General features: G+C 37.1%; 1 protein-coding gene across 8 annotated transcripts in view; it reads left to right on the top strand.

Annotated features, from left to right (window-relative positions):
• Window positions 1–10159, top strand: part of PTPRK (protein tyrosine phosphatase receptor type K) — a 377364-nt gene extending 367205 nt beyond the window's left edge. For all 8 annotated transcript variants that reach the window (XM_088140673.1, XM_088140663.1, XM_088140667.1 and 5 more), the window contains 4 exons: window positions 2241–2366; window positions 3489–3652; window positions 5780–5915; window positions 8646–10159. In XM_088140673.1, coding sequence (XP_087996799.1) covers window positions 2241–2366; window positions 3489–3652; window positions 5780–5915; window positions 8646–8699 — 480 coding nt within the window. In that variant the 3' untranslated portion in view covers window positions 8700–10159. The remainder of the gene's footprint in view (window positions 1–2240; window positions 2367–3488; window positions 3653–5779; window positions 5916–8645) is intronic.
• Window positions 10160–23164: the final 13005 nt, after the last annotated feature.

The raw sequence follows: 23164 nt of genomic DNA, 5'->3' as shown, positions 1-23164 counted from the left end.
AAGGACTGATCTTGTCACTATTAGAGCTGGATGTTCAATAGAAAATTTTGCTCATATTCAGTCTGAAATGGTATAGATGTTCTCTATACTGTACATTGCATAGACATCCATACGTGTGTGCGCACACACACACACATACACTTATACACACACACACACATGCACACACACACATACATACATGTTCCTTTCATATTTAGATTTAGATACAGATTTATATATTAGAGATAGAGATAGATAAATAAGGAAGGAACATGTGTTCACATTAACAATCTAAAGCATTTCTAAGAATGCTTGGATACTTACAGCCAATTTAGAAGTAACGTCTTTTACATAAATGGACTTACTTTTAGGTCCTAAATCCACTAATCATAATTTTAAAATATAATGTAACTAACTAGCCAGTAGAAATGTGCATTGAATTCAGCTGAATTCCAGACTGAATATGATCCATTCAGACAGATTCAGGAGGTGATCGAATCTAGACCATGATCTATACATGAACCTTTCTGAAGTTTCATTATTCTGTGCATTAAGGGCACAGAAATCATGTCCACAGATATTGATAATTTCTCCATGAGCTTGTGAAGTAAAAAACACTACATAGAAGGGAATGGTGAGAAAGAGTAGTAGAGTGAAATCTAGATTTCACAGGCCAATGGGGGAAGGGTACCCATTACTCCTGAATGTCTGTTAAATCACACATTATTTATTTAATTTGCAGCTGTATGTGTTATTTGTATAATGCAAATACACTGTGCAAATTAGGTTAATTAGTGCAAATGACCCCATTTGCATAAATTGCCACAAATAAAGTAAAATTAACTGCTTCATCGAGACTACTTTAGATACAAAAACTAGTCTGCTATTTCAGGGAGATGTCACAACAGAAATCTGGTCCACTGTATCTGAAGTCTGCCAAAGGGACATCTGTTAAATCAAGGTTTCACTGTGCTAACTTTTACTCACATGGAAAGATTTTGCTAGGACTCCTATCACAGCACTACATAGAGCAATACTGAATAGTGCATCACAGCTTTGTTCTGCAGTTTATTGCTATTTACTCATACTCTTTCCTGGGAACAGGAAAAGTCAGAGTTTCTGGTAAATATTTTGATATCTTGGTATAGCAGTTGATGCTGTCTCAGAAAGCACTGGACATTCAACTGTTCTGTCTCAACTGTTGTTTGTTCCACCACATCCATCATTCCACCTGTTTACTGCATTTTCTGTGGCTTTAGCCTCAGTTGAGCAGAAAACACTTTAAAATTTATCACACTCTACACCCTGCAGCTATTTTTCTGATATTTTATAGGTTTTTTGTCTAGGGACATGTGAATGGTATTGGTATTAGCCATTTAAAATGAATGAATGAATGAATGAATGAATGAATGAATGAATGAATGAATGAATGAATGAATGAATGAATGAAGGCAGGCAGGCAGGCAGGCAGGCAGGCAGGCAGGCAGGCAGGCAGGTGTATCACCATGCCCACTTCTCAGTACTCCCTTATGCAAAAGCCTTTACTACTATTTTTTTAACATTTTAGATTTCTAAGCTAGGGCCATCTCTATTATGTATCTTTTTCATAACAACGCCTGACCCCCAAAAGCTTTAGGAGGTACCGGTTTCTATTTTAGAAGATCCAAAGTGTAAATGCTCTTCTTGCACAAAAGTCCCTTAGTGAATCAATCTGAAATACAGCAAGGTGACAGACAAAAGAGAGAAAGCTATGATTTTGAATCTTAGGCAATTATAGAATGAGATTTCGCAAGTTCCCAAATCCAACTGGGAAATCTCCAGATTAAAACAAAGTAAGTTGGGTTGTTTTTCATGTTAGCAAATTGGCCCAAACAAAATATTATCAGTGCACACCCCTGCTGGCCAATAGTTATTTTGTTCAGTAAAATAAAACATTTCATGTAAAAGAAATTGCTAAGAAGAAGATGATGAAGTTTCATATATTGTACCTGTCGCCCTCCTCCCAGATATGAGCCAATTTAATTAAACATGGGAACTGTGAGCTCCTTCAGTAGTTGCAATTAATAAGAGAGTTTGGTAATTAAAACTACTTTACCATGCAAAAATGGAACAGTGTGAATTTTTTTCATCTTCTATCATATTTGCGTAACGATTAAGCTATCGTGATTCTGATATCTTAGTTATAAGACACTGTAATGTATGGCGATTTAGTACAATGTCCAAAGCTACTTACATAACATTTATTTAATATTACGCAGGGCTGCCCACAATATTGGCCAGAGGAAGGAATGCTGAGATATGGTCCTATTCAGGTTGAGTGCATGTCCTGCTCAATGGAGTGTGATGTAATCAACAGAATTTTCAGGATATGCAATTTAACAAGGGTAAGGCATATTTACTGAGCTATTGTAATAGACCTCTATATTCAGCAAAGCATTTAAAAAAAAAAAAAGCTAATTAAAGGGATCTTTAAAAAAAAAAACCTTACTATACAGCATGCTGGCTGGGGAATTGTGGGAGTTGAAGTCCACTTGTCTTAAAGTTGCCAAAGCTGAGAGACACTGCTATATAGTATTCAGATCTGAAGCAGGCAAAGTTGCTTCAGATGCAGCATGGATATCCTTGCTGGACCTGTTAGCAGCCATTTCAAGGAGCTGTGTCTTCTCTTGGTCTTGCTCCATAGCCACAAAGGAGGCTCATTTTGAGTTCAGGAGGCATTATAAGCAGCACAATCTCCTTAATTCAAATGTGTATTTTCCTGAGTGAGGGTGTCCATATCAGATCCAACTACTGCCCACCTCTAATTGAAAGCAGCTACCCCTTTCTCTAGAAATCCCCTCACCTATTGCCAGACACTTTTTCACTCTTTCCTCCAAAGATACAGGAGTTTGCAGTAAAAGAGACAGGGAGGCTGAGGACCAGATTATTTCTGCATTAAACAGCTACAAAAACTTACTATCTCCCAGCCTGATCTGCCTCACAGGATTTTTGGAAAGATGAAAAACTCCGGATATTTTGTTTTGCACCTAATGCAGCACCTAAAGTTAATCTGTGGTATCACTGGAAAATTGTAGTTCTTATAATTTTCTCTGACAAATGATGGATCCTCTCCCCCCTCCCCCCAAAAAAACCTTCTTTGGGTCAGGACTGTTTCTAGAAACTTGACTAAATAATTGCAAGCATTTATATTGGGGTCACTGTATGAGATGGGTGGTTATACAAATGTGATAATATTTTTGAAGAATGAATGCTCATATTTTTTTCTGTAGCACTAGTGCAAGCTGAGATATGAGTTAACCTAGATTGCAAAGCAACTCTTCTCCATCTTCATACTTTTGCAACTGTGCAGAGTAGAACTTTTGTCACCCTGCTTTCTGCTATTCTGCCTGATGAACTTGAAAACTGGCCTGCCATGTAACTTTTAGTTAGTCTTAATATAGCCATTCATTCTTATGTAATGTAGTGATATTGTCTGTAATGGGCATAAGATTGTTTATTTTCACCAGCCGCAGGAAGGTTATCTGATGGTTCAGCAATTTCAGTATCTGAGTTGGGCATCTCACAGGGATGTGCCGGGCTCCAAACGGTCATTCTTAAACTTAATTCTTCAAGTAGAAAAGTGGCAAGAAGAATGCGAAGAAGGGGAAGGGAGAACCATAATTCATTGTCTGTAAGTGTAATTTAACATTTTCATCCTGACTGTTTATTATCTCTGTGCTGTGGAATGGAATTTCATGAAGATGAATGTTCTAGATATGTCTCATTAAGAGAATGATAGTGTGTTCTCCTATTTCCCTAGTCAAAGAGGAATATTTCTCATTCACAAGAACAGTGTGTGCCTTTCTCATTTGATGATAGCATACATATATTGGAGACTTGAACAGGGTTATCTAAATTAATAATAAATGTAATGGAAAAGTGAGGGATATCTCAGACCACATTGTATACCTGCCACTGTTACACACGCTGCTCCCAGGTTCAGCTTATGGTCACTCATTCACACACTCACAGCCTGTTGAGGCACGTAGATCTTGTCAGCCCCCCTCGCTTTCTATCTGGGTTTTCCAGATAAGTGCGGCTGGAGCAGACAAAACACACAGCCCTGGTCAACAGCCAGGAAATAATTAGGGATACACACAAATCACTTCCAACCTAACTCTGAGGCACAAGAAGTTCTTTGTAATACACGGAGGCCCAGTGAATTTAAAGTAACAGCAAAACTTTACTGGTTGCAAGGTACATTTGCTCTTTCTCATGCACACACACACGCTCATCCACAGTTACCCAGGTCCTTCCCAACTAGGCTGCCAGGCACTAGCTAGAGGGACAGAAGCCGCCAAATCTGGATCCAAAGATGACTCAGACAATTCAGAGTGGGCGGGCTTTGGGATCCCTTTTATCCCCAGAAGTCTTTGCTTGGTTGATTTACAAGTTGATGGGATTGGGGTGAGGGTTTCCATGTGCGCAGGCCCAACTTCTTTTGGCTGATTCAAGTCCTTTGTTTCCTTAACGACTTGCTTCCTTCTTATCTACCTCCCCGAAGGGATCTCATAGACAAGTTTCCTGGCTTTTGTCTTCTGCTTACATGCCTGCTCCATCTTTAGCTTATGGCAGCTTCAGCCTAGTCTCACACCACCCCAAGCATTTAGAACTACCTTCTAGGCAAAATCTTTCCTACTGCTATTGAACATTGACCAAATTTAGGCTCTTCTCTGTGATAGTGATTTTGCTATTGCCAACAATATTTAGATTTTAGGGAGTCTTAATATATGACTATGTAGTCCTAATCTACATAGTCATCAATATGTAACCAACTTCCTTTCCCCCCCCTTTCTCTTCCCTCCCCCCTACTCATTTTCAACATGTTACAGTGTAGTTATGACTTAAATAGAGATACACTGTATTAGGCTGAAGAAACAGAAACTCAGCCCAAGTAAAACAAGGGTATTGTTAGTTAACGGGTTATCAAGGAAAAAAAGAAGGATGATACAAAACCATAATAGGAGATAACCAAAAGCTAATTACATGTCTTTCAAAAAGGCATGAAGGAGTAGTGATGGGACACTTTAATTACTTCAACATCTGTTGGAAGATAAACTCTGACAAACATGGTCCATCCAGGAAAATAATTGATCTGTGTCTCTGACAGTCCTTCAGTGGGTTTAACAAGGCATGAGGAATCATCTCTGCTTGACTTGATCTTAATCAACAGGGAAAACAAAATAGTAGTGGGACAATTGAGGAAAAATAACATGTAAAGATGAAATTCTTTATATTCAGAAAAATTGAAGCTTAATGTAATCAAAGACTTATCTTGGACTTCAATAGGGTGAATCTGAATAACCTCAAAGCAATGATTAGTAGGAATTCATGGTGAGAGAAACTGAAGCCCAAGATGGACTCCACAAAAGAAATACTAAAAGCACAGTCACAAACAATTTGGGGGGGAAGACGGGGGAAAGGAAGATGGCAGAAGAAGCCAGTGTGGCTGCACAAAAAGTTTAGTGAAAATGTGAAAATGAAAAATGGAGCTAATGGAGGTGGACAGATGGTCAGGTCACCAAGGAAAAGCACATAAAAGTACCCTGTATTTGTAGAGCTAATGTCAGGAAAGTTAAAGCTCAGAATGAGTGGAGATTGATGAAGGATGCTAAGAACCACAAATAGGACCTATTTAAATATCACAGGAGCATGCTAACCAATAATGAAGAAAAGGCAGAGTTGTCAGTTCCTAATCTGGTTCAGCTTCTCTATACAGGAACTATTTTTTGTTAACCACTCTTCTTTTCATATCCAGGAATGGCGGTGGGCGAAGCGGGATGTTTTGCGCCATAGGCATAGTAGTGGAAATGGTTAAAAGGCAAAACGTCATTGATGTTTTCCATGCAGTAAAAACTTTACGGAACAGTAAGCCTAACATGGTAGAAACACCGGTAAGTTATGTTCTACTAACAACCAAATAAACAAAAGCATGAAAATTACAAAAGTCACCTAAATAAAATCATTCTTCCAAGACTCCAGAAACACGGACTATGATCAATAAATTATCAACATATATCAAAATAATTAGAATACATCAAAAATGCATTAATACTGAATTATAGTTCCATACATATTCCCATGCACTGAATGCATGCTGAAGGTCAAAGTCTTTTGTCACTGCCGAAAGATCTAGGTCTTTGATAAACCTGAAAGATGATGGTTTCACAGTAATCATTGGAAACATCTCTCTCTCTCCCCCCTCTCTCTCTCTAACTTCCTGTCCCAATTTGACTCATAAGACATAGTTTCAGAAAGTTTGGGGTTGCTGTCATCTCTGTGCTAAGAGGAGTCACTGGAGAAGACAATGTAGCTTGTAAAGCAGTGGATCAGCTTTTGGAGAGAAGGAACCAAATTATTTCCTTTTTCCAATGTAGTTACAGCTGGTTTAAGCAAAGAACCAGCCTGGCATTCTAATTTTCCTCAAGAACGTTCCAGGCATTTCTGTGGAATTAAAGTAGGTTGCTGTCGAGATGGCCCACCATTTACTTATGTCTGCTATTGTTTGTCAGCCAAATATGATACATAAAGAACTTCCAATCTTATAGAAGGTATCACCCAGAGTTCATTAAAACTTTAAATGATTCAATGTATTATACCACAGACTCTTACCATTTTTTAAAATTAGATTCAATAGGGAAACCGAAAGAGAGAGATAGAGATAAATGATGGTTATACAAACCCCTAGATATATAATGGTGATTAAGTTAAAGTAAATATTACAAAAGAGAAGAAAGGGGCTAATGACCAAAAAAGGGAGAAAAAGATCCATGTAATATCCATAAGTAACAATATAAAATTAATTAAGTCCTGAAGTTTATAATTAAATCTAGACTTGCACATTTTTAAGCTGCAGACGCTTGAAAATGTAGAAGTTATCGAAATGCGTCAGAACAAAACAAGATTTGCTTATTGCCAGCACTATCTCTGAAACCAATGAATCTGTAGCCTTTGACTATTAAAGGTCATTTTTTTCATCCTTTGAACCCAACTCTGTAACAATCATCTAGATGTGAGGTAAATTGATCTACACAGCCCAGTCTCTGAGATATGGAAACAATCTTGACAAAAGCCATAGAATCCCATATCTACTCTAGCACTTCTGATGTAGGAATTTTTAAAACATGTTGACTTACTTCCTGCAAACTGAAAAGGCATGATTAGCACATTTGCTGAGTATGTGTTTATTTTCCCCAAATATTAGATCATATAAAGGGAAAAGAGTAAAGAATAGGAAGCTGGCGGGGGGGGATCTCTGGGAGTGAGGATGACAAGGCAGAGAGAAAGAACTAGAGTCAGGTTTTGGGCAAGAGAGGGACCTTGTGGCCTTGAACTCCTATCATTCTCAGCCAGTATGAACAAGGGCCAAGTACGACAAGAGTTGAGGTCTAAGTTTAAGACCATCTGGGGAATCACAGATGTTACACCTCTTTTAAGAAAAAATAACTTTCTTTCTTTCTTTCTTTCTTTCTTTCTTTCTTTCTTTCTTTCTTTCTTTCTTTCTTTCTTTCTTTCTTTCTTTCTTTCTTGCCTACCACCACTATAATTATTTACAAATCCATTTTGCATCCTTTCATTTGCAGAATATGCACACTAGTAGATTTATCCACTGGGTAGGATTTGTTTTGTTGTGCTGGAATGGAGGAGGGCAGTACCACAGATCTGCCTTTGCTATCTTCCCCACTTATAATTTAAAAGCACTTCAGAACACATACATTGTAATCAGTGTTGTTTATTTTAGTATTTCTAGCTTGCTATGATTTCTAACAGCTTTGATTGTAAGTAAAAGCAAAAAGCAGCAGTGCTATTCCATTACATTCTTCCTGTGCAGCTGCCAAAGTGGGGTGTTTTCAAGGTCATGCTTTATGTGGGCAAAATGGCTTGATCACATCCCCAAAAGCTGTTAAGCTGGGAGAGGGAACCAGCCAAGAAAATCAACCAAACGTTCTCACCTGACCTGCACTCACTGAGTTAATCAGAGAACCAGAATGAAACTGCAGTAAATGGTTTTAGAAATCTTTTCCCACTTCCTGCTAAGAATCATGTGGTCATAGTTTTTACACCTGGGAGGAAGGGTGGGTAACTTTAAAAAAAAAATCAGATGAAATGTTAGCATTTATTTGAATAGATCAACATATTATTGTGTCTTTCAGACCGTGGGCCTTGGTAAAAACCTGTCTCTTAGGAAACACATATTTTCACAACCATATTATAAACTGTATATCTTGACTTATTCAAATTCATATCTTTTTTGACTCTATGGGCTTTCATTAGAATTGCTGGAGATAGTTTTATGTTTCATTCAGTTGGGTGTAAAATCAGTTATAGTATTAAAATATTGAGGTTTGTTAGCTGATAAATGAATGATTTTTTATTATTATTCTTTTCAACTGGTAGAGTAGCAGAACAATTCTTTGGTAGACAAATAACTAGCAATGAGCATCATAGTGAGATATGAAGCCATTGATAGCAAGGAATTCCAATTATTATTATTTTTAACAAAAATCATGGGAAAAAAATTAAAATATTATGAGTTAAGAACAAGCAATTCTAAAGAATCGTAGTGCTCCTTTCACTTTCATTCCTCCACAAATGCAATGTAACTTGTGTTTTTGCTCTTTTAGGAACAATATCGTTTCTGCTATGATGTCGCACTGGAGTACCTTGAATCGACTTAATATGAAAGGATAAATACAATCAAGTGAACCAAATAATATGAAATTTAATAAACTGTGTTTTGGCATCAGCTGTTGAATCTATGAAGAAACGTTTTAGTGAAGGGGAGACTTAATTTTTAAATGCAAAAGTATTTTTCTTAATAAATGGTGTAAATATATCTATGGACTGTTCTTCTATTCCTGTATACCATCTGAATATAATACCACAAAAATAAATAAGAGTCAAGTCAGAGCACATCTGCTATACAAAGTTGAACTTTTCAATGTTTGCATATTCAGCTGTCTCTCAGCTATGTTAGACCTGTCATCTGTTGCATGTATCTATTCTAGTGAATATTTTATTTCACTTTTGCCCTTAATTTCATACTGTTAAAAGTTTTTAAAAATACTGTGCAGATTGATAATCTATAGGTTTCGTGTGCTGCAAGAATATATATATGGAGAGAGATACAGCCACACACACTACACACATTTTTACAAAACGGCTTATTTTGTTTTCCTGTGCAATGACAGCCTGATCAAAGTTCTTTATAAAGAACTCCAAACATAAGCCAAAGACTCAAGTGTAAATATGTTTATATGGGAAAGAAAGCACATTGTATTTATTGTTTACTGACATTCCTTGTAGGATGGTTGGACACAACCATTTTTTCTTAGAAACGTTGCTGAAATCAAGTGTAAATGATTTTTGTAGATTATTTTTTGTATGTATTGTGTAAGTAGAAGGAGAGAGAATGAAAATACCTTTTATGGATAAACCAGAAGACATTGATACACTTTTTGGTTGGTGTGTGTACACGCTTATGAATGAAATTCACGTAAACAAGAATAAGAAACCAAACGTAAAACTTCTTTCTCAGATTATATAGGGTTTGTTTTTTTCAGTTTATATGAATAAGAAATCAAATAGAAACTGCACATATATATAACTTTGGGAGTTTCATTAATTTTTTAAGGAATACGTGGGTTAATAATGAATGCTTGACACACAGAGCAAGTACAAAAATAAATAAAAATACAAATTAATAACATTTATTTTAATGTTTACAGTTGAGGCACATGTTCTAGACAACCACAGCATGCAATTTTCCCTTCTGCATTGCTGGAGGAATCTTCTCATCCTCGGTTGTGGCTTCCCAGTTGAGCCAAGGAATCGGCTTTTGTCAAAGGTTCCAGAGCAGCTCCAGCTTTTCCCCCAGTGGTCGTCTAGATTTGTGGCACTGGTAGCTTTGTGTTCTGACAAAGCCAAAATGGATTGAATCAATTCAAGAGTTAGGTGATAGCTTTGGTATGTTTTTTACTTTGCTCTTCATATGCACATTCATAAGCCTGGACATATTTTCATAATGAAAAACATGTACTGTGTCCTGTTGATTTTTTTTATCAAGAGTAAATGATAAGGTGCTTATAAATACTCGTGTAAAATAAGAGTGAATTAAAGAAGTTTTATAAAATATTGAGTTCATATGTCCTATTTTGATTTCACTTATCCCTTTATTAAAAGTATCACACACATCACAGCTCCCTTGTGCAAGGTCATTCATCACTGTCTCACAGTGATCAAAAATTGGTGGAAATTAGCCCAAGGTCCACAACACTGAAATCTTTTCGTACACTGATACAAAAGTCTCCAGGGAGCCAAAAATGAAAAGTACCATAGTGTGTTATTAAATGGAAAGCTCTTAAGTAGAACTTTGCTGTGAAACAGCTACTTTTCTGCATGTCTGTTTAAGGACTGTTGGGGCTGCTAGTGACATTGGAGCTGGGCATGTGGGGGACAGCCCTAGCACAGGGAGATGTTGGCTTGGTATAAGAGACCCTGAAAACCCTGTGATGATGCAATACCCCAGGTGGGGCTGTCCTGCTCCTACCAGAGCCAATTCACGGGATGTCACCTTGCACCAATCTTGGGGTCACCAGCAACCTCATGGGAGATGGCCATGAGGATCAGGGCCTACTTCCCTGACATCACCACCAGTGCAGCTCCTTTCTATATCTTTAGGGTGGGAAGTGCTGCTCTGCACCCAGATAGGGCAGGCTGAGGGAAGGAAGCACACCCTAGTCCTGCATTGAAGAGGCAAAGACAAAGAACACAATAATTAGTTAAAATTAAATACAGTAGTGACCAAGATGGGTAGCCCATTGGTTTCAGAAAGCTCCCAGACCCCATTTTGGGCCTCCCCTCCAGAAACCTTCCAGTTACATTGCAGCACTTGGTGATTTTAGTTTTAAAGTCTCCAAGCTCCTGTGAAAAAGGAAAAATGCTGACATCTCTCAAGTGACAGGAGTCAAAGATTCATCCCAGTAAGAGCGGTTCAGGGTGTGACACAGTGAATTGGTGACTTGGGGGCACACAATTGGTCACCGTTGGCCACATCTGGACAGTGAGGAGAACCCTAGTCCTTTTCCAGTGGCAAATTGGGGAAGTCCAGTAGCAGGAGGAAGAAGAGTTGTTTCACCAAGTCGTATCCAAGCATGAAAAATGGGGTGTCATCAGCTTCCTTAAACCCAGTCTGTGGCTCTTTATGGATGCCTCTGAGATAATCAGCACAATCGGCTCTTTGATGGGCAGAGATGACTAAGTCTCTTGTCTTTGCTTTCTCTATCAAAATATTACGCTGCTAATGAAACAGCCCAATTTGGATTAGCACAGCTTCTGATTCAGGATCAGGATGCACAGTTTTCCAGCTTGCTGAGATATATGTATTCTTTCTGCATGCATATGACTCACAGTTGGAATGGAAAGATTAGCTGCAAAAAATCTCTCCTTAAAAATATAAAATTATAGCTATTACGCACATAATAATTTTTTTAAAAAAATTAAAGTGAAAATAATATAACAAAGGAATGAAAGCTGTTTAAATAGAATATAATATCATCTGATCAGCTAATACAGTCTTGCACGATGTGGGATTCACTAAGCTAATTTAAACTATCAGTCTTGTGTGGCATCTCACCAGAGATTTTTCTTTTTGTTGCCCATCTGGAATTTCAAATAAACTAGGGTTGTTAATGATCTGATGTGCCATAATATTTGGTTAATGGACTGTGTGTAGCTTAGTAGATGTGTTAAAAATCTCTAAAAATAGCACTCAGTAACTATGGCACTAAATAGCTCATGTGGAATCTACTGCAGTTCAAAAAAAAAAAAGACTCCTGGTTAAGATTGTGTAAGCATCAAGTGACCCAGCCTTTGAATTGTTATAGAAGTCAACTAAAAACATCATGGGTTGGATCCATAAATGGTCTATCAATAATTTTTCTTTACTTAAGACTAAATGGCACATCCATTTACCATTTAAGTTGCTCCTTTTGGGTACTCATGTTGGCTTGATTCTAAGGCAGTTTAAGGCAGTCCTGTCTGGACTTGGGCAACAAAGGGTCAAAGGCATTCACTCCGGGCTTCAGGCTACCACTTCCTCCCTTCTGTTGTGCCCCTCCCATTTTTCTCTCCCAGGAAAATAGCCAGTTGTTTTCCTTCTGGTGTGTGGGATATATAGGCTTTTATATGTGAAACACATACATAGAGTTAAATTGAATTTATATATACAAAGTTAAAGCATCAAAATGCACATACATGCAGTCACGACAACTAGCTTAAAAATTCCTTCCATACTACTCTGCTTAAGACAATACAAACTAAACTCAAAAAGGAAAAAAAAGTAAAGAGAGAACAGAAAGTGCAAGAAAAAAGAAAAGAAAAAAACAGAATAAGAAAAAGAAGAAAAAAAAATTTAAAGAAGCAACTTCCGATCTTCATCACAAGTACAAACATAGAATTCTTCACCCCCTATAAGGTTACATGCAAGTATCTCTTCTACCCATAACCCATCTGTTATCCACACACAAATCCATAAATCATTAACATTTCAGCCTGGTGTCAGCAAAAGTCCATAAAGGGTTCCCAGAATTTTATAGAAACATGTCTTATTTTAACCTTGGTCAAACAAGCCAGCTTTGTACTCCTTCCTTTTGCTTCTAGGAATCTTAATCTTTAATTCATTCAGAAGTTGTAGGTTTTGATCTCTCTTCAGATTTTCTTTTTCCCATCTCAAAGGCTTTTCAAAGCTTTAACAAATCCCTTTTGTAGATCCAGTAAGGAGTCATTATCCAGGTCATTCTCTTGGCTTATCATTTGTATTTCCACTTTAACTGTCATCTCTGTTTTGTAATCCACAATTGTTTTCATTTTCCAGTATTTCAACAATTTCTTTATATTCTAATTTTTCTGCATAAGACTTGTTTCAGCTCTTTATCCGTAGATCTTCCAAGGTATTCTCTCACATCTGTCATTTCTTTTTAAATATCTTTTGGGCGTAATCTACCCATAGAAGCAGAGAACATTGGTGACATTGTAGTTGCTAGTTTCTGTCCCCATTCTTCATTATCTCCTGAAGTATTTCAACTGTCATGCCATTTTGTGTCATTTTGTCCCAATGCTGACCAAAGACAAAAAGCAAGCCCATCTCTCTTTTTTTCTTTTTTTCTCCCTTTATGCCTGGGATCTTTAATCCCCTCTAGTAATCAATTTCTGAAATCACAAAGCCTTGAATTTTTGTATGACTTAAGGTTGACTATACAATTTAGTTCCCATGAAGGAGATGTTTATTTATATAATTACTTCCAAAACCTTATAGCAAAAATCCTAATATTCCAAATTCATCTGGTCCCTTAATATGTTTATAACTTTCTTGAATTAAAATCTTATTTAGCTTTTACTGTTTGCTTCAAATTCTTAATCTTATAGTTAATTTTTCTTTTGTTCTAGAACGAAGATAAAAACAACTGTTGGCTTTTCAAACTTGTGATTTTGAAGATTTCTATTATACTTAAGATAGTTAAATAAGTAATTTCTGAAAGTGATTAGAAAGTGAGGTTAGCAAACCCGGTGTTCTTTAAAAGGCTCCGCCACAGTTGGGAGAGTGATGGCTTCCCTTCAGCTTCCTTTCATCTCCCAGCACTATCCTGTAGTCTCCTCGTGAGGAGCAGCCATCTGGAGCACAAGTGCGTGATTTCCCATCCTTTCCTTATCTGAAGAGGTTCCATGTGGCCAGTCTACTCACCAGTCCTTTGGTTGCAGCTGTGTCATTGTCTCCACTCATTTGGAGACGTGTTCGCTCGCCATTCCTCCCCTGGAAGTCCCTTTCTCCTGAGCTTCCAATTATTCCTTGTGCTTTTTTTAAAAAGAGAACGGAGGACTATTTCACTGTTTTTCCACTCACCTGAGCTAGAAGAGTTTCACCTCTGGCTCCCCCAAAGCTCACAAGTTATTGAAATTGACATTCTTATAATTTAGCATAGAACCTAATATTAATGATTCCTGGACGTGTTTTCTTCCAATTACGCTGATTGTTTTCTAGGTACAAAAAGCTTATTGAAGATTTTTTCCTCCAAGCAACCTAACTGACTGCTGAAAGTGTTTGTAGCAAAATATTATCTGTCATCACAGATAGTGTCAAGTATTTAGACAAAGAACCAAGTTACCTCTTTGTGAAAAGAGGTCTGCTAAAGGTTTACTTTGAGAGGAAAATTACTTCAGTGCTTCAGATTATAGCAAAAATGTTCTGAAATGTGTTTGGCCTGTGTTCAGCACATTTGAGACATCTGAAGATGCACACGAGACTTTTTGAATTAATGTTACAGATCACCCCTCTTATGGTGTCTGTTGTTGTGCTTGGCAATACATTTTTAAAGAGGCCACAACCATTCTTGGGTGTCATGAAAGAAATGCCCCTGAAGTCCTTTATATGAAAACTCTGCTAAAAGAAAAGGACAGTGAATTCATTTACATTCATTTGTGCAAGACTGATCTTCCCAGTGGCATTTACCCAATCACTTTACTTAATTGTTTCTGAAGTTTTGCCTATCAACTCAACAACTTTTTCCACATGGGAAAGCGAATAGCTTGATATTTCTTGACAGCAGTATACAAAATAGAAATCTAGTCTGGTATTTCTTTTAGATTCCCAAGATGCAAGAAGAAATCATTTTGGTTTTCTGGCTGTTACTTAGGATTACTTAGGATCCATTCTTATCATGTGGATAAGAATCAGCTTTAACTGGTGGAGATTTCCTCCAAGTCAGGATTAGCCATTCGCCAGTGATACACAGGCCTGCTTTCTATGAGATGGGATCATTTCTGTGAAGTGTGCACTTGTCATTCCATACAGAGCCATTACTCTAGAGCATTTTCTTAGAGTAAAATTAAAAACTAGATGAAGATGGGAGCAAAATAAACCAGTTAGATTATTATAGTATTATGGGCTGAACTTTGTCCCTTTTTCTTATTATATTCTCTGAAATTTAACAATGTTATAGAGAAAGAATTGGTAACCAGAGTTCCATTTTTTTAAACTTGATGCTGGACTAGTGCAGCAATAGCCAAACAGAAAACATCAACTTTATGTGAAGTCAGCAGCACCCATGAAAAACCATCCAAAATCAAGATATAAAACCAAAAAGATTTACTGAATGTTTCCCAAGAGAAAATGCTTAAACAAAGAGAAGAGAATACCTAAACAGAGAGAAAGGCTAGGTCACAAGTTTGAGACTTCCTACTCTTATTTAGAGAGAGCATCTAAATAAGATGTAGTGGTGTAGTGGTTAAGGCAACAGGTGGGAGACGGTGAGTTCTAGTCCTGCCTAGGCACAAAGCCAGCTGGGAGATCTTGAGCCAGTCACTTTCTCTTAGCCCTAGGAAGAAGGCAATGGCAAACCACTTCTGAAAAATCTTGCCAAGAAAATTGCAGGGACTTGTCTAGGCAATCTCTGAGAATCAGGCATGATGGAAAGGATTCTTCAAAATAAGAAAAAAATCTTATTTAACTAATCAAAAGCTCAGTTATGGTTTTTCTTTTTTCATGAAAGGAAATGATATTAACAAGACAAACAAAGTACAGGAGAGGAATGTATGACAGCCAGTGGAGGAGGAGTTCAAGTAATTATTTTTTTTGAGTATGATAGATTATACCTTTTTATATGTTTATGTAGAAATATTTAAGTAAGCTGTGAATCAGGATGTTCCTGAGAATGAGTTTAACAGGAATGCATGCAAAGTTCAGCTTGCAAACAACTTTCCTACAGTTTTTATGAATCCACAACTCAAATGAATTTTCATCTCAGAAAGAATATTCTATTCAAAATGACATTTTGTCATTTTGACATTTAAATGTGGCTAGTAACTTCCTGCTTTTTGTAAAACATTGAGATTAAATGGCTGCAGGTCTCGTATCTACTTTTCCATTAAAAATTATTGCCATAGAAGCTCTTACATAACAGGTGGCTTGTCTTCTCTCTTTGTACATTATAATGTTTTTAGTGGAAGAGATCAGTGGATAGAGTAAAACATAATTAGAAATAAGGGCTTTCCAAAGTATTTGAGAGGGAACGTGGAGGAGCACTGTCCAAACCCCTCTATGCAGATTTTTAAAGCACAGGTTTTATATGGCTGTTTTGAAAGCTTCCCTGGCTGTCTTCACCAAATGAAGGAGCTACACATGGTAGATTGACCCCGTCTGTCCCTGTTCTCATTAGCTTCCCAACTTTGGAGCAAAGTGATCTAAGATCCTGCTTTATGCTTCAATTCATCCAGAGTGCAAGAAGAACAAAAGCAAAGACAAGCAGAACGACTAGAACTCTGCTCCTTCTCTGGCTTCTGGGATGTGTCTGTAGTGTTCTAAGACATGTTTAGAACATCTGAAAAGGAACGCAGTCAGCACCCCAAAACATTGTTTGTTTATCAAGTTATTTATTTAGCTCTTTCTCCTATACTGCTGCCTGTTTCTTAAAGTATACTCCCAAAAAGATTTTGTGGGTGCAGAGAAAGTCATGTCCCTTTCAGTAATTTCCTAGGCATTCAAAAATAATCTCTTGGGGAAAAAGAATATTTTGGTCTGTTAAGACTCCTTTATAAAGTTCAAGTCTATTACCCCTCATAGAAATCTCGTAGGAAACTTATCTCAGTATCTGCTGAACTCGAGTACATCTTGAACTATTTAACATCTCTTCTTGACTATTTTGATCTCTGCAAGCCTGTGAGTTTGTTGTGAACTAAAATTACATTTTGCTCCTATTTGGCTTTCAAGATTTGTTTTGCTAGATTTAAATTACACGTGGGATTCAAAAATATTGGTTGGTTTGGTTGTTTGGCATGATGGCCTTGAATAAGATGTCCATTTTGGTCATTTCCATGCTGGTGACGTATAGCATCTTCATTGCATTACTTAGCCATTGTTGAAAGTGAAAAAAACCTTGTCTGCATTACTATAATTCTGGCAAACAGTGGTTTAAGAGCTCTAGATGATGCTATAAATCACTAGTGCAAAAATTATCTTACCAGAAACAAAACAAAACCAATTTAAAACATTTCCGTATTTTATTTTTGAAAACTGCATGTGTGATATGTTTACCTTACATAACTGAACTAAATAAACAAATAAATAAATAAATAAATTGGGAGCAGGCAGATAATTGTCATACTGTAACAATATATACAGAAGGAACATACTGAAAGATTTCATAAACAGAATATACAGTAATTGCCCATTATATACAGGGTCAGTTGAAAAGTTTATCCATACCTCATTGTATTGCATCGGAGACCCCCCCAATTTGATGTGACATGATATGAAAAACAAAGAAAGAATTTAGCCCACCTTCTGTGGATAAAGAAGTAGTATATACACTTGAGAGTAAAATTAAATACATACATACCCATAATGCTATTTCCTTTTGGGGTAAGCAGTGTTTACAGTCATTGCTAGACTTTCTTAAAGGCGAAACATATGTTAACACGTCATCGTCAATAAATATTTTTACGTTTGAGTTGCATTTTATTGTTCAGTACAAAGCAAAGGGAATTCATGAGGCTACTCTTAAAACACTTGATCTTGGAGGAGCAAGAGAAATCAATAGGCATTACCATACTATAAAAATATCAAATATGATTATCAATGAATCAATCTCTATTGGTAAAATAATAGTTTGTTGATTTAAGTTATTTTTGTTTAAGGTGTCAACTGGCTTTCTATATAATTCTGTATAATTTGTTTCATCATTGATTAATTAGTTCAAATAATTTTTAAGTTGTTTCAGATGCAGTCAGGGCTAAATTTTGCCAGAAGTAAATCTGATGACTTGCTTTGAAAGAAAAGATAAAAGAATTTCATAAGACCAGCAACATTTTAGGATCATTCTGTATAATCTAGAATTGGAGATTCATAGAATGTATCTAAGCAATTCTGGAAGGATAGCCAAAAGTTTTTATAAGAGCTGTAAAATTTCTTAGGAAAAATTCTTATATTGTAAATCACTCAATGATGATCTAGGAAAACTAACTTCCTTGGCTTCTCCAATTCCTTTTAGAAAGAAATCCAGACTGTAATACAGAAAGAGGTATCTGTGATATGAAAAGTTCTTCAAAAGTTGCAGTAATTGGATATATTATATAATTTGTCCACTGAGTCTAAGTTTCCTTTAATGTCCCCCCAATATTAAAGTACCACCACTCACTGATTTGTAAAAGTCATTAAGAGAGAGAGAGTGTGTGTGTGTGTGTGTGTGTGATTCAACCAATGTGTGTGCTATGAGATATACAAACCTCAATAATTTGTTTATAAACATAATATCAGGCCAAAGCTTTAATAGCTTCAACCTATCCTAGATTACATCCAAATGTGTCAGCCATGTACACACATTACTGGCAGGATCAGATTCTTATTTTTCTGTAGCACCTCAAATCTTCCGCAAAAGATTTGGATGGTGTGCGGTGGGAGGGGTGAAGTTCTATTCATTCAATTTTGCATGAAAACATGGTAAGAATCATTCCATCAGCGAGAAACACTGTTGTGAAATACGAAGCATGAAGGCCACATTTGATTCTATGCCTGTTCATTTGGAAATGAGCTCTATAGAATATAGTAGGACTTAACTACTAAATAAATGTACTTATGGCTACATACAGAATTAGTGCAATTAGAGAGTAGTGCTAATTCTATTTTACATGTTGAGGAATGTCAAACAAGGTTTTTTTGTTTTAACCTTAATCATATTCCATTGTATAGGAATTATTAATACCAACTCACTTAAATTAAGCATTACAATATACAGTATAATTACTAGTTTGGGTGTACACATCATTAATACAACATAAACCTTTCTGTTCATGAAATTAACTCTTAGTGATTTTTAATTGCAAGAGAAAACAGAGATTGAGTTACTTTCTTATTTGATTAAATCGGCGCCAATAATCAAATAACTTTCATATTTACTTTGGGATTACATGGCAGTTTCTGGAAAGAGCAACCAAAGGTTGTAAAGGCGTCTTTGTGTTAGTTGTCAGTCAAAGGCTTATCGGGCCATCTGAGCTGCGAACAAATATTCCTCTCAGATTGCCCCCTTTATGCTTGTTAGCATTTCAGTTGAGTTCGGGAAGCTGAAAGGCTTAATGAACGTATTTACCTGTTCTTGAATCACTCTTTCTGTAACACTTCCATTTTCACAAATACAATTTGTAATTCGAACTGAAGGGATTCTCTGAGTCTCTTCTATTCCCATGCTTGAGCTGAGAATCTTTTTTGTTTGCCAGTGTAACACTAAGGGGAAATGAGGACACATGAATTGCCAACACTATTACCCATATGTTCTCTCTAACATTACTGAGAACATGCTAATGAGATCTTTTCTATCAAACTGTAAGAGATAGATTGAAGTACTTGGCATAGCACTGTACAACAACTGGATCAATTCCAGTTCCTAAATTTCTAGCTCTTTCTCTTCCCTTCCCTTCCCTTCCCTTCCCTTCCCTTCCCTTCCCTTCCCTTCCCTTCCCTTCCCTTCCCTTCCCTTTAGAACAGTGTTTCTCAACCGTGGCAACTTTAAGAGCTCTCTGTCCAGAAGAGTGCAGTGCTAGGAACAGCTAAGATACTGTGCAGAACCCTCAAACTCCCCGACCTCTGGTAGAGGACCTGAGATTGAGGAAGACACATGCTTAAAGTTGCCAAGGTTGAGAAACACTGCTTTAGAAAGTGAATTATTTTTGGCTTCATGTTCCCCCACATAATGGTGCTTGGTATTTTCCTCATTATACTATAGGCTCTTTTTTTTCTTTTCTTTAACGAATCTCACTGAGCTTTGCATTGGTAACACTATGAATGACCATCTAGAAGTTGGTTTCTTCTAAAGGAAAAATTATATTTAAAATTAATGGCATGTGCATGACTTAGATAATACACTTTTCTTCTGGTTTAAGAATGAACATTTGGATTGTGTGGATTTGTTGTTCTTTCATTCCCAGGGACTCTGGCCAGCTCACAAGTTAAAAACATTAAAAACAAGGGGAAAAAAAATACAATAACTGACACAAAAGAATAGAACAACAATGGACAGGAAACAGATGAGATGTTCCATGCCCAGAGGTGTTTGCATATTCCCACCAATTACCTATGATACAGGTATGCTACATAGAACAACATGCATAAACCAATGCAGTATTTGTTTGTGGCTTCATGCCTGCACAGCAGTGCGGTGCCTAGAGACACTAAAGCATCCATCATATCTACAGATGGCATCTGCACAATCCTATTTGTTAAAAAAATTAGACAGGAAGATGACGTTGCTTCTCCTCCCATCCTCTCTGGGAACTCAGACAATCTTGCAAGCTATGAAAATGGCCCATCCAAGTTGAAATGTCACACATAACTGCCAGTCTTGGCTTAACTTCCCAATAAACTAGCCATGTAATGAAGACAACCAAATGTCTGTTAGCAACCCCTTTCCTAAACAACACAGACATTATGCTTTAACTGAAGTACCATAGTTCAGTAAAATATAGCATTCTGTCCTTACTGCTGGTTTTAGGTACTTCTGCAAAGACTTCAAAAGTGTATTAAAAATATTATGATTGTCAAATTTATATGCCAACTGGCTCCTTCTATTAGGAACTCTGCAATGATGAAGCACAGGCAAAAATATTTGTTTATTTTTAAATTTGTACGCTGCCAGAGTCCCAGTGATTGGAAAAATGATTAAATGGTGCACTGGTGGACTTGTTTTTAAAAAGAAACCAGCAGAAAAGTAGCCAGCCAAAAATACTAAACCCCAACTTTTGAACTGGAGATGGTTTGCAGTCAGGCATTTGTTACAACCATTAGGCTAGCAAGAAACACCTGTTACAACAGCTCCTGGCACAGATTTCATTGAGGGCCATGAGCCAAGGGGTCATTGCTGCCTCTGCAAAACAACCGATCCAAGTGTAGGGAGTGGCCTAGAAGGAAGCAACATGTAGCAGGCAAACTGGGTGGCAGGGCTTAGGCTGAAAGAGATGGGAAAACACTTCTTTAAAAGCCACACAGAAAAATATACCTTGAGGTTAGGTTCGTGGTGGTGGTGGGGTGAGTATAGGGAGATGTCCTCCATTCCTGTTGCTGGCCTTTATGGGAATGACAGTGGAGGTAAGCCAGACAACTCTTGTCCGGTACTCATTTACTTGAAAGTTACTTGAGGAGTGTTTTTAAAAATCAGACAGACAGGGCCAGGGATGAAAAGAAGGAAGAATGAAGAATGAAATAGAAACAGGCTTTGTTTTAGGGAAGAAATGGAAGGCTGACTTTCCTGGTCCTGTTTTTGCTTGGAAGTGGGAGGAGAATTACTTGATAGCTGGAACGGACTGTTGACATCCCAAGGAGGCTGAAGGGTTTTCTTTTCCTCCACAGTTTTGTAAGTAAAGCTAGACCTAAATGCCTTCACCCATGACATACACAAGAACCCATTTCATCCTGAAACACATGAAGCTATTAGCCAAGTTGCATAATCATAACATGTGTTTATAAATGTCTGATTATTTATTTATTTATTTGTCTTGTAACTGTTAGTGGATCATCTTGAAACACCACCTGTTGTAATAGAAACTCTACTGAAGGGAATTGATTGACAACTGATCATGTCTCCATAGTTTACCATGGAAAACTGCCATTGATATCAAAGTGAAGGGTTATAATTTAGGGGTAAGAGGCTGTGGCATCAATTTCATATACTCGGTTACAGAGAAGCGAGCAAATCATATCAAGAAACAAGGAACCAAAAATTAAGCCAAGTTTTGTCCAGGTAACTGCCATACCTCATTATCAGTTTGGGCCTTGACAGCCTCAAAACCTGAACTTCCTTAAGTCAATTCCAATCCAAAGCCTGTATAAACAGGCATTGCTCATGGGTTTCCCTTCATTAAAAAACAAAAATGAAAACCAATCTGATTCTGTTCAGAACCATCTTTATAGAGCTTGATCTGAGACTGGGAAAACACCAACCATTTTAGCCTTTTCTCTGTAGAAAATGGCTTGACCTCTTCATCATCCTGACTATTCTTTAAATGATCTGCATCTCCTTAATTCATAATCTGGATTAGCAATATTGGATTACCTATTGCTTTAACAACGATATTATAGATTATGTGTGAGTTCAAAGCCATATGGAATGATTCACTAGACCCATTGACTGAAAGCTTAGAAAAATGTCTTTGCTACTACTCAAAGGAAGATGAGATTTCAGCCCACTTTTTTTTAAGGTGAACATAATTTAGCCTTGATTCGTCCACCTCGTTCTCCTGCCCCCACTGTTCACTGTTATAATAAGAAGCACTTCCACAGGACTCTTCAGCAGTGAACCCATAGAGAATGGGGGGGGGGAGGGGTCATGAGTGATATACATATGGAGCCCTGGTTGAACCCAAAGCTGATTGGATGGTGACTCCTGAGCATGGCAGTAGGATATAGCTTCTGAGCTCAAAAGTAGGGCATTGAGATAGCCTGCTGACCATCTTTGAAAACATGGGGAATGGTCTCTGAACCCTGCTATTACAGAAAGCTGAAATGGTGAACTGGACTGCCTCACATCATTCTGCAAGAGGAAGATAATTTGAATTGTAAGGGAGCCTTCAGAATTGCTGTTTCTTTGCAGACAGCAAAGAAAGGGTCACCTTCAAATAGATGTCCCCAGTGTGTTATCTGTAGGGCAATAGTTTTATTCTGCTTTGCTCCTAGACCATTTTCAGTTAACCAGTTTCTAACCAAAATTTCCTGCTACTTTTAATAGCGAAAGCAAGTAAAATTCCCTTTTTAAAAACAACAGCAGAAAAAAGAAAAAGAAAAAGAAAAAGAAAAAGAGAAAGAGAAAGAGAAAGAGAAAGAGAAAGAGAAAGAAAGAAAGAAAGAAAGAAAGAAAGAAAGAAAGAAAGAAAGAAAGAAAGAAAGAAAGAAAGAAAGAAAGAAAGAAAGAAAGGGCTTCTTTAAAAGAAGAAAACTCTCTGCTTTAATGTTAAATGTTCCAGAGCTTCATTGTTAATCTGTCAAAGTCAATATTTCTGTGTACAGCTGCTTGTAAACTGTATTTCCTGTAGCCCAGATTGGTACAAGAAGTAGGTAGCGCATACCCAGGTGTTCAGTGCAGCTCTCTTAGCAGTCTTATTCCTTTTT

Source organism: Python bivittatus, unplaced genomic scaffold (genome assembly GCF_059951505.1).
Source record: "Python bivittatus isolate LINGU-HERP-01145 unplaced genomic scaffold, Pbiv_v1 ctg000020_np1212, whole genome shotgun sequence".
NCBI lineage: Eukaryota > Metazoa > Chordata > Lepidosauria > Squamata > Pythonidae > Python > Python bivittatus.
The sequence above is the reverse complement of the archived record's forward strand: the minus strand, read 5'-3'. Positions and strand labels throughout refer to the sequence as shown.